Genomic DNA, 12,424 nt, shown 5'->3' with positions numbered 1-12,424 from the left:
TCTACCCAAGTAACTACCTCTGACTTCCAAATTAAACTACATCTTGTCTATAGCTTTAAAAAATATGTTGTAATACTTAAATTGAAGATTTTTGAGTCTATAATCCAATGCAACAAACTTCAACTCAATTGAGCACATGTGGAGAAATTTATACACAAAATAATCAACAAGGGTCAGAGTTTTCTGATAAAATTTTCAACATTAAGAGTTAACTTTTGCCCCATTTTCAACTTTGGATTTAAAGTCCTAAAAAGTGCATAAACTACACTAATAATGTAAAATAAAAGTAATGAGAATCTTAAAGGAGTGTAATGAGTCTACATATGAGAATGTAGAAATTAAGTTATCAAATGCCCAAGTTATTTTAAAAGAACCAATCATGATCCTACTATACATGTGAGCTCATTCATTAACCTATTTCTGCGAGGTATATGAAGATTAGTAATAGTGTGAGTAAAAGACAAAATAATAAACAACAAAATTCCTTCTCCATCTTTAAATATTAGGAAGATTCGTATTGTAAAATAAAATGTAAACTCAATAATATAGACATGCATCTTTAAGTTTATATCCCTCTTTTGTCATGATTTAAGTATAATTTAATTATCTCTTAAATAATAATTAAGTTAAAAATCACACTATATCACATTTAAGGACGTCGTACTACCAACTCAATATGTAGCCAATTCACAAAGATGAGAAAAACTAAGAGTAGATCTTAGTGTACACCCACAACATACTTCGTCACCCAATCATTGTGTTTCACAATATGTCACAATGCATATTTTGACATAATATTCTCTTGTATTTTGTGATTTTAAACACATGTCTAAACACAAAGAATCTTCTTAAACAAAACTTTAATTGCACTATGTTGCAAAGTTATCATGTTAATCAAAATCAACAAAAAATTAAGTTTCATGTGAAGGTTTAAAGCATAAATTTTAGGCTCAAATTGCAACCCCAACCATACATATCAAAACAATTATGAATACCTTAAAAGTTTTACACTACATAACCCAATTATATAGTTAAAAAAAGGCATACCTACAAGTTGTGTTCCTCAAGTGCACCAACTTAATTCACACCCTAACAAACTTTTCTTTATGTGGAATTAATCATACACCATTAACATATTCAACAAATATAGGCCATGATGAATAAACAACTTCAAATGCAACAACAAAATCCATAAAACTTTCTTAATCATCCACAACATAATCCGACACCTCTCTTGGATGCATTATATTTTAAACTTTGCTTTTACATTTTTTTATGTGAAAGCTAGAAGATTCAAAACTTTTAGGGATATGGTCTTTATTGCATCATTAAAGCAATATTTCTATCACTGTCTAAATACCCTAGGAAGAAAATAAACTCTATAAAACAAACCTTTAAGTCTTTCATGAGTCCACACAAAGATCTTTTGATGTTTACATGCTAAGAAAACAAATATAGCAGAGAAGGTCATCTCAGTGGATGTTACACCAACAATCTTAAGTAAGAACATCATATACCTATTAGTTTTGTATGTACTATCCATCATGAATTTTATGTCCAAAATATATTTGTTACCACATTTATACTCTAATTTAACCTAAACCAATGAAATACATGTCTCACTCAGGTAACATAATTAGTTGTTGCATTTCAATTTTATGACCTCAAATTGATCTATATAACATGTTTACCTTGCATTATACACTTGCCTTATGGTTATCTCAGTTTGTTCATTATATTTCTTGACTTTTAACAAAATATTTATAGGTTTAACTGAATTTTTTCAATATCAACAAAGATAAACTTCTTATTACATGTTAATCTATCAACATGTGGATAACCTAACAACGTATATGTCAAGTTGTGATTATGAAAGACATCCATCATTCACCATCTTTCATTGATTTTCTAATAGCCTAAAAAGACACTCACATCTCCTACTTCTAATTGTATTATTTGTATTTACTATCTTGAACTTAACAATACATGTCTTTCTTACTTATTATCCATTTATTGCATTTAACATTAATATGAAAAATGAAAATCCTAAATTAAAAGAACTCTTTATATCCATTCCAATTAGTCATCACAGATAGTAAGTATATATAAAAACATAGTACAACATTACTAAATGCTTATAAGTTTATTATAAGAAAATAATTATACAATAGTTATATTTACCCAATCCACTATGAACACATCACTATAGTCGCGTCATATAAATTTGTTATACATTGCTCAAAAGTGAAAACATAGTCCATATTAACATCATCTATATCTAGAAGAATGTCAAATTTCATCTTACAATACTCATGTATACATTTTCATCAATAGTAAATATAACAAAATAAAATTTAAAGTGTAAACTACTATCGTATAAGCTTTAAAAAAAGTTAAGTATTGAAGACAACATTTCCTTTCTAAAATACCCCATCCAAAATCTGAAATATGTATTCGAAATGAGTTATAGAATGCCTAATCTGAAATATATATTTCATATATTAATTGTTTTAGAAAACTGAGTTCAATATATCTAAATTAAAATATACACATATCACATTTTGAAAATCATTTATAAAGTATTCTAAAAGATTTAATATGGAGCTGGAGTACTTGTTTCATAGATAATTTAAAAAACATATCATATGTTTTTGAGTTTCAAAGCAATATATGATATATACAAATCTTGTTCCAAAAACTTTCAGTGACCTTACTATTTTGAAATGTTTTATCCAAAAGTCAAAATTCACACTATGGATCATCCCATTCAAAGTGTTTATTTTTCTTTACAAATACATTTTTTATTGTATTTACAAAAAAGTTCATTTTTAAATTGAGTAATTCGAAAGCTGCAAATTAAACAATGAAAAAAAGAACTTTATTAATATTACCCATTCATACCTTTTGTACCTATTATAACAAACTTTGAAATCCTTAGGCTTATATCAATGAAATACAAACTTCGTGATGGAGTTTAAAAAAACACACTCAAAGCCAAAAAATATTGAGAGAGAGAAAACACAGTTGACATAAACTATGAAGAATAGAATATTATCTAAAAATTAAGGAGGTGAATATAGTAATAATGGATGGGTGCAGAAGAAAAAGCGGAATAATACATACCCCCTCTCATGAGATCATGCATAATACATGGTGACAGTTGATACTTCACATTAGATGGGAACCACACCTTCTAACATCAATCGTACACTTGTCCATCAATACTATCAACGGTTGATATGCAGAATCCAAAAGTTTGCGATCTACAATTTCTAAGCTGTATGTTAATCAATACTCCAGTACGGAACCCGAAGCTCTCCTCAGCTTCGTTTTGTTAACGAGCCTCAGCTTCGGAACTTCGTTCATTCAAACTCTTTCATCTTTCACATAACTCACAGTTGAAAAGCTTGGTCGGAACCAGTTCATAGTTGAAACTGGACTAGGCCTGACTGTCACTGCGTTACGAACCCTAATTCCCTTTCTCTTCTCTTCGCTTTCGATCTTTCTCTCCGTGATTTGGTGACACCAATTGCGAAATTCACGTGATTTCTATGACTGGCTCCGTTTCCTTCAATCGGATACGACTGTTCACGGTTCGCGGTTTCCGAAACTGAGCGCAATTCTTCGTCGGTGGTGATCATTGGTGCATGCAGTCTCGGATTGGTAATGTACGAGTTTGATCCATCTATTTTGTTGCGTTTTGAGGTCGGTTTCTAGCGATTTACGTGCATTCTGCTATTCTTTGAGTTTTTGTGATTCAGTTAATTTTGTTTTTCCTTGCTTTGAGACTTTGTTGCAATTGTTTTGTTTGATTTTTTGTAAAATTTAGCAGTTAATTTTGCTTCTGAACGGGGAATCATGGCGCAGAGTAATTGGGAAGCAGATAAGATGTGAGTAGAATAGTTTATGTTTGATAGAGGCACTTTAGTTTATTGATCCGTGTAACTGCTTGCATTTAATTACTATTGTTCTTTACTTTGTGTTCTTACTACTTATATCGTGGTTCTTTCCGTCTATGCTTCTAGGCTTGATGTTTATATTTATGATTATTTGGTGAAGAAGAAGTTGCATAACACTGCTAAAGCATTCATGACAGAAGGGAAGGTTTCTCCTGATCCTGTCGGTAAGAGCTAATTGATGTGGTAATTTAATGCTTTTAATTACTTTTATTCTTTGTTTAGTTATTTTTATTAAATACTTAGTTGCCCCAACCTCTATTTGTGAGTTTTTGGATACCCTGATTCCTACAGTTATGTACAGTGCTCCTTACATCTCCTGGGTGGATGTTTTTGGGGTACTTGTACATCAATTGATTATAGCTAACACTTTGCAATTGCAGCAATTGATGCTCCTGGTGGTTTTCTTTTTGAGTGGTGGTCTGTTTTTTGGGATATTTTTATTGCACGGACAAATGAGAAACATTCAGAGACTGCTGCAGCATATTTGGAGGTACCTCCTTTTCTTCCTTTAGTTCTGAAGATAAAATCATTCATTAGGTTCACCTAATTGATGTTTTATTGATAATATTCATAACATTTAAGAGGAATTGCCTTTCCTTTATTGATGACTTGCAGGCACAACAGAATAAAGTGAAAGAGCAACAGCAACTGCAAATTCAGCATATGCAATTAATTCGTCAAGCTCAACTTCAAAGAAGGGATTCTAATCATCCTCCCCTAGGAGGCCCTGTAAATGCTATCACTACAGAAGGAGTGCTTGGGCAATCTACTGCAAGTGCTTTGGCTGCAAAAATGTATGAGGAGCGGATGAAGCACTCTAACCCCATGGACACAGAGACATCCCAACCACTTTTAGACCCTAGAATGGCCATCTTGAAATCAACAAATCATCCTGGGTAATATTATTGGTAACTTTTATTTAACTTGAAATGTAATTGTCTTGTACATATTTACTGATTTTGTGCATTTTCCCCTAACAGTCAGATGGTTCAAGGAAATTCAGGAAGTGTGACGGCAGCTTTGCAGCAAATCCAGGCTCGAACACAGCAAACCCCTGTTTGTGCTTCTACTGCTCAGTCTTCATCTGAATTCTTTTACTTCTCTATAAAATTACAATGCTGATTTCCATTTTCTTCCTCAGCAGGATATCAAAGGTGAAGTCAACATGGGTGCCATGCAGAGATCCTTGCCTATGGACCCTTCATCAATTTATGGGCAGGGAGGAATGCAGTCAAAGACTGGCATTGCAAACACAGGTGTAAAATCAGTACAAGAGAAATCAATTTAAAGATGGAATGAAATTAAAAAAATTTGAATTTCCACCATTTATAATGTAAAACAGGCAACTAAACTTGGTTACCGTTATTACTAAAGCCTCTAATTAACTTGAAGACTCTTGCACGTTCGTGAGTCTAGGTAGAGAAAATGAGATAACTCATTGTGAACAACCTCTGTTTGGTTAAACACAGGTGAACCTGTTAAACTTATGTAAAATCACATAAACTCTTGAGTCAAGAAGAGAGTTATCAAGTTTGAAATGAAATGTAATTTTTAACCCCAAATGACCCAACAATAACTGGCTTTTAGTTGCTCATGCATGGCTTTTGTACTTAAGTAAGTGTAACATTTTACTATGGTTCAAATGATTTCAAGAAATTAATGATTTTTTCAAAATCTTTTCACATTTTGGGAACTTATGTTTTTATGAATTTATCTATGAGTGGTCATTTATGTAGTTTGAATTATTTGGTACTGATGTACTATCACACCTTATTATTGTGATTTGCTACTGTTCTCTACTTGGAAGTTGAAAAGTTGAATTATTGTTGTGTTAAGAGTATTATGTTATATCTTTGTGTTATTACTAAGTTTTTTAATATTATTTTTTTCCAAGGTTAACTTGTAATCTTGCAAGTTTGTGATTGAGTCTATGGAAGCTTTACGAACTTACCCAAACTTTTATGCTTCTCCAAACCTTTTATGATACTTCAGTTTGTTATGCTTTCCACTATTTGGGGTTTCTTCGCTGGTTCAGTTGTCATAAAGGTTTTGAAGATCAGTTTCTTTACAATGTTTTATGAGGTTTACATAGTTACTATGCTTTTTTTTGGCTAATCATATTACTTGGTTTCAATATTCTCTTTCTTCTCCCATTTCAGGATTAAATGCTGGAGTAGGTAGTCTCACATTGAAAGGATGGCCTTTAACTGTAAGTTCTGCTGAGAATTCAGTTTATTTTTTGTTTACACATCTAGCACTATTTCTGATCCAATTTAAATAAATTGTAATATGATCTAGGGCATTGATCAAATTCGTCCTGGTTTTGGAGCACCAGTTCAGAAGCCTCTCCTTCAGAGTGCAAATCAGTTTCAGCTTTTACCTCAACCACAACAGCAGCAGCTCCTTGCACAGGTACAGGCGCAAGGAAATATTGGCAATTCACCAGTTTATGGAGATATGGATCCTCAAAGATTAAGGGGATTAAATAGGGGAAGTTTGAACGCTAAAGACGGTCAATCAATTGCAAATGATGGATCTATAGGCTCTCCAATGCAATCTACTTCCTCTAAGGTAAAGTCTATTTTACGTTCTTGATATCATGTTTCCTGAATGTGGTAAATCTAGAACAATTTCATCATTTAAATCAAAGAGTTTTCTTTATGCTAGTGTTGTATAGAGCATTGATGTGTTTATGGATGATCTGTAGGATGTGTTAATGTACACAGCTATTTGTGCAACTGATTAGATTATGGTACTTTTTAATGAAAATGTCTTTTCTGCTCTCCCCAAAGAATGATACTTGTTAGTCTTTATGTTATAAGATGCCTGAACATGTTAGGAGACTTCCTAGAAATTAGGAATAAGTTAATTCTTCTTTTATTTATCCAAGAAAAAGGAGAAATAAATTACCTATCTTTTTATTTATCTTTATCAGGAAAAATAGGAATAATTTAGCTATCCTTGTATCTTTGTCTTTTCATTTTTTCTTATCTTTAGGAAAAGAGGTTAATTATAGGATGTTATGGTGAGGCTACACACACTCACACTAGGAATCAAGAACACACTCCTAAGGGTGAGACTACACACACTCACATTAGGAACCTTGCCTACACAAAAAAAGTAATCACAATTCACAAAGAATTACAGAAAAACAAAACCTAGGACACCCCTTGTGCAGATTTTACAAAGAATTCAGGATCTAGACACTTCCTTGATCTTCTCTTTCACTCTTGAAAGCTTGAACCTTTGAATCTTCACAATCTATGTTGGATCCTCTAAGAATGCTCCAAGAATTCTCACAAAGTGTTCTTGTTTCACAAATGATAGTTATGAGAATGTTTCACGTGCTTACAAAAGGAATTATATACATATATATAGCAAAAGATGCAAAACTGATGCATTTAATCGATTAGGTTAATTCCTTAATCGATTAGGCCCAATTCTCTGTTTTAATCGATTATATTAATTCCTTAATCGATTAAAATAGACAACACACAACCCTGTTGTGGCTCTAACTCACTTTAACTGATTCTAAATTAACTTAATCGATTAAGTTAGTAGCACCACACCAGATTTATGCAGTTTTGCTATTCTATTCAACCAAGAATCTATCTTACATGAATTTAATCCTCATCTAACAATCTAATCACCTAAGAAAGAACATTTGACAAGTTCATCATCAAAAACACTCTTTATCAAACTTGAGAGAGCTCCCCCTCTCAACAATCTCCCCCTTTTTTTGATGATGACCAACACTTCCATTTCAATCACATGTTCTTTCTGAACCTGCATCATTAAACATACTCTTTCTCCGTCTTTGGGCATTAGCAAAAAAGTCAGGGCTAGAGAATGATTAACCATAAAGGATAGGCACATTAGCTATGTAATTCCTAGACATATAAGCAGATTAACTAGCATATATATATGTTTAATACATTCATCCAACAAAATTAACCATAATTGTCAAACAATCTATCAAATTTGAAACAAAACAAAGTAACAAAGAAAAAAAAAAACAGAATCAAGACACAGGAATTAAAACACAAAATTTAGTCAGATTCTTCCTCTTCATTTCATTCATTTTCATCAATATTTTGGGCTTTAAGCAGATGCAGTTGATGGTATTAAGTGTATTAATCGATTAGATAAGTGGTCTAATTGATTAAAGCAGAGAACAAATGGTTTTTGACAGCTTAACATATTAATCCATTATGACATCGGTTAAAATATGCAGAGCAAGGGTATTTTCAGTTTTAGGATGCACATTCAACATCTACGATACTTGGTTCATTTCTAATAGTGTAAAACCTATCCTTAGGTAGTGGTTTAGTGAAAATTGTTTGTTTAACTGTGACATGATAAATGAGCTAATCTCCTTTGTCATAATCATGATTCATCATTTCTAGCAAACAAACATACAATAGAATCAAACAATGTGTTTTCAAAATTAGCCTGGAACACAAATTAAGCAGAGGTGGCAAGTACCGAACTAAATTTGGATCCCTTTATGTTAGGGTGTTTCAATGGTTTCTTAGGAACCCATTAAAACTTTCCTTTAGGAACACCAAAATTTTTGTAATAACTTGAATTTGATGCATGGCCTAACTGATTGTAATAAAAACAGACAATTGAAGAGGGTTTGCTTATGTCAATAAACCCTCTTGTTTTTAATCGATTATTTTTACCAGCATACCCTATTCCTTCTCTATTCAACACGCTCCTTTGTGAACCAAGAAGAGCATCAAGATTTGAACTACCTAGTGTAAACTTAGACAAGGTGTTCATAAGATATTTGATTCTTTCCATTTGTCTTGGACAATTTTCACAATTTTGATCACATTTCTTGTTCTCATGCATGGTGTTTTTAGAAATATTTTCTAGAGATTCCAGTTTTGATTTTAGACTTTCATTTTCACTACCTAGAACCTCTTATTTTCCAACCACTTGTTTTCACTTTTATACTTGTTGTTTGAGTGTTGGAGTTTCCTAGCTTCCTCATGCAATTCTTTAAATGAATCAAGTAGTTGATAATTCTTATTTTCAATGCTTTCAAGTTCAAAACTACTCACACTGCTTTCAGATGATGTAGATTTGGCCATCAAGTAGAAATTTGTTTCCTCGTCTCCTTCTTCCTCTTGCTCTCCCTCTTCTTCTGAACTTTCATCATCTTCTTCTTCATCCTCATCATCTGCAACCTCTCCATCCTCTTCAAGATTTTGATTTCCCAACTTCCTTTGAAGAGAAACAATTTCTTTATCCAGCTTGTCAAAACGGGATATGTGTAGAGTGATGGCCAGCCAAGGTTTGCAGCTGCTTGAGCACATGTTTTTCAAAATCATTCTTTAGCCTAACAGAGACATATCCACATTTATATGGTCAACATCCTCTTCTTTAGTGGGCTGTTGTTCATCCTTGAATGCCCATTTAACTTCATATGTGCCTTCATATGTACCAGCAAACAGAGATGGTCTGTTTATGGATTCCCCTTCAGAGAAAGTTTGAGATATATTGGCCATGACGAGATCTTTTAATTGATTAAAATTCGATAACTAGCTCTGGATCCAATTGTTAAAATTGAAGCCCTTATATCTCAATCCCAAGAAGGGGTGAATTTGTTTGAAAACACTTTTTAAAGTTTTTAAAGATTTTCAGGTGTATAAGGTTGTTTTCAAAGGATCTTTACACATCAAAGATTCAACAATATAATAAGCAAGAATAAAGAAAGAAATCAACACAAATATTTATATACTGGTTCAACTTTTCAAGAGTCTACATCCAATCTTCTTCCAACAAACTTAGTTGGAAGGAAATCCACTAATAACAAGTGTCAAGATTATAGAATATAAAATCCTAAGGGTGAGGCTACACACACTCACACTAGGAATCAAGAACACACTCCTAAGGGTGAGGCTACACACTCACACTAGGAACCTTGCCTACACAACAAAGGTAATCACAATTCACAAAGAATTACAAAAACAAACAAAATCTGGTACACCCTTGCGCAGATCTTACAAAGAATTCAGGATCTAGACACTTCCTGGATCTTCCCTTTCACTCTTGAAAGCTTGAACCTTTGAATCTTCACAATTTATGTTGGCTCCTCCAAGAATGCTCCAAGAATTTTCACAAAGTGTTCTTGTTTCAGAAATGATAGTTCTGAGAATGTTTCACGTGCTTACAAAAGGAATTATATACGTATATATAGCCAAAGATGTGAAACTGATGCATTTAATCGATTAGGTTAATTCCTTAATCAATTAGGCCCAAATCTCTGTTTTAATCAATTATGTTAATTCCTTAATCGATTAAAATAGACAACACAATCTTGGTGTGCCTCTGACTCACTTTAACTGAATATGAACTAAGTTAATCGATTAAGTTAGTAGCACCACACCAGATTTATGCAGTTTTGCTATTCTATTCAACCAATAATCTATCTTATATGAATTTAATCCTAATCTAACAATCTAATCACCTAAGAAAGAACATTTAACAAGTTCATCATCAAAAGCACTCTTTATCAAACTTGAGAGAACTCCCCCTCTCAACATTACATAGAACAACACTTAGGACAGTATGCATCTTCCAAGTTATTGAGAGCTTGGTCTCTCCCTTTCCAGATTTTTTCTCCAGTCTGATAACTACCTAAAAGCAGTTATGCTTGGCCCTAATAAAATATGGAAAACTGTCAAACTGACTGCACACAGAACTGCAAAAACTATTACAATAACCGTCCTATTTACTATAGACCCTACAGACTCTTTATTTCTGGTTTCTCCTCTTATAGTGCTTACTTATAAGATGTCTAACATAGACCAATATAGATTATTCAATTAAGGTACAGTCCATATTCCCTAGAGATGATTTTTCGAAGTGTTGGAATGCCTTTTCAATTGTGGTTATCCTAGCCTGCTATAGTTGTGGCCTCTATGGGAATTCCTTGATTGCAACCTCAAGACTGTTGATATAGTCACATTGACTAGAGATGTGGCTTCTATAGAGCTTATAAAGCTTGGGCTTTTCACATTACAAGTGAGTTAGGATCTAAACTCAAATTCTAAGACTTGTTATAGTTTGACTGAAAATGCATTCAGCTAGCTTATATAAAAGCAGATGCAGTCCTATATCTGAACTGAACTGCTGTGATCATGTATGAAATTGGAAAATGTGGAATGTTATTCACAATTTAGAAGATAGATAAAGAGTTAAATATCTACCGAAAGCTCCTTAGAAAAAAGATAAACTAGATTCATATTATCCCAAGGTTTATGGGACTTCCTATCAAAATAAAACAATACAATTAAATGAGCCTAATTCTAGGGCGTATACTTTGTTACTGAATATTTCCTAATATGAATAACTAGACCTAGTTTTGTGAAGTTGTCAATTATTCATTTTTTCTGAAAATTAAATAAATATTCCTTGTAGTCATGTAATGTGGCATGGCACAGATTTGATTGAAACAATTAGTTGCACTTACTACGGGAGTGACAAATTGTAGAACAAGTCAGACTTTGTCTTCTTGATATACTCTAGCCATGAGAAAGTTTAAAGAATTTTCTATTAAAGGTACCCATAAATATTTTAGCTTGTTACTCTGCCTAAATAGAAAATTTTGTTTATAGAAGTTTGATAGAATAATCAATTTTGGTTTTATAATAGAAATTTCATTTGTTCTCTGTGTTAATATGATTATTTTTGTCATTTTTGATGCAGATCAACATGCCACAGATCCAACAATCCACCTCCCAGCAACAACAGGATCCTTTGCATCCACAACAATTGATTCAGGTTTTACTTTTATGCTTAAAATGATCAGTATTAGATACTTCTGCTTTTTTGTTTGACCAAAGTTATACGAGTTAGCAGTTTCTATTTAAATGCTTTTTCCCTTGCTTGCGATAATCAATTGCCAACCATTTTGTAGAATAATCGGAAAAGGAAGGGACCTACATCTTCAGGACCTGCAAACAGTACTGGAACAGGAAATACACTTGGCCCTTCTAATTCTCAGCCATCAACTCCATCGACTCATACTCCTGGTGATGGAGTTGCAATGACGGGTAACTTGCAGAATGTTGCTGGCGTATCCAAAGGCTTGATGATGTATGGTACTGATGGACCGGGTGGTCTTGCATCTTCCACAAATCAACTGGTAAATCAAATTGATAATTTTATACTTGAGGAGCATGAATCTACTTCACTTGTTGCTTCCAAATTAAACATTTGTTGTAAAAAACTGTTGTAGTATTTTAATTTTAATGATCAAGTACCCTTATAATTATAGAAATACCATTTTGTAGTACCCTTATGAGACTGTTATAATTATAGAAATACGGAGCTAATCCTATATAATCAGGAATATCTAGATTTTATATCTATTATTAGGAATTTTTTATTTACTACCATATCATATATTTGTTATGAGATAATTCTCTATTTATTGTATTGGTTCTTCTTTC

At 32.7% G+C, this 12,424-nt stretch overlaps 1 protein-coding gene across 7 annotated transcripts; it reads left to right on the top strand.

Moving 5' to 3' along the window:
* The first annotated feature begins 3,300 nt into the window (after positions 1–3,300).
* LOC148193483 (transcriptional corepressor LEUNIG_HOMOLOG-like) lies at positions 3,301–12,248 on the top strand. Of its 7 annotated transcripts, none has more exons than XM_088097987.1 (11): positions 3,301–3,663; positions 3,830–3,890; positions 4,026–4,123; positions 4,340–4,449; positions 4,575–4,855; positions 4,940–5,015; positions 5,104–5,215; positions 6,119–6,168; positions 6,258–6,530; positions 11,679–11,753; positions 11,890–12,248. In XM_088097987.1, the coding sequence occupies exons 1-11, from the start codon at positions 3,648–3,650 to the stop codon at positions 12,208–12,210; spliced, it is 1,473 nt and encodes a 490-aa protein (XP_087954113.1). In that variant the 5' UTR covers positions 3,301–3,647; the 3' UTR covers positions 12,211–12,248. The 7 variants fall into 7 exon arrangements, with proteins under 7 accessions (XP_087954113.1, XP_087954111.1, XP_087954117.1 ...); XM_088097985.1 differs by having other exon boundaries at positions 3,302–3,663; positions 5,101–5,215; positions 11,890–12,243; XM_088097991.1 differs by having other exon boundaries at positions 3,302–3,668; positions 5,101–5,215; positions 11,890–12,243.
* Positions 12,249–12,424: the final 176 nt, after the last annotated feature.

The sequence above is a fragment of the Vigna umbellata genome, chromosome 9 (genome assembly GCF_029865625.1).
Source record: "Vigna umbellata cultivar VRB3 chromosome 9, Vumbellata_1.0, whole genome shotgun sequence".
Classification (NCBI taxonomy): Eukaryota; Viridiplantae; Streptophyta; class Magnoliopsida; order Fabales; family Fabaceae; genus Vigna; species Vigna umbellata.
This window is presented reverse-complemented; position numbering and strand designations above follow the sequence as displayed.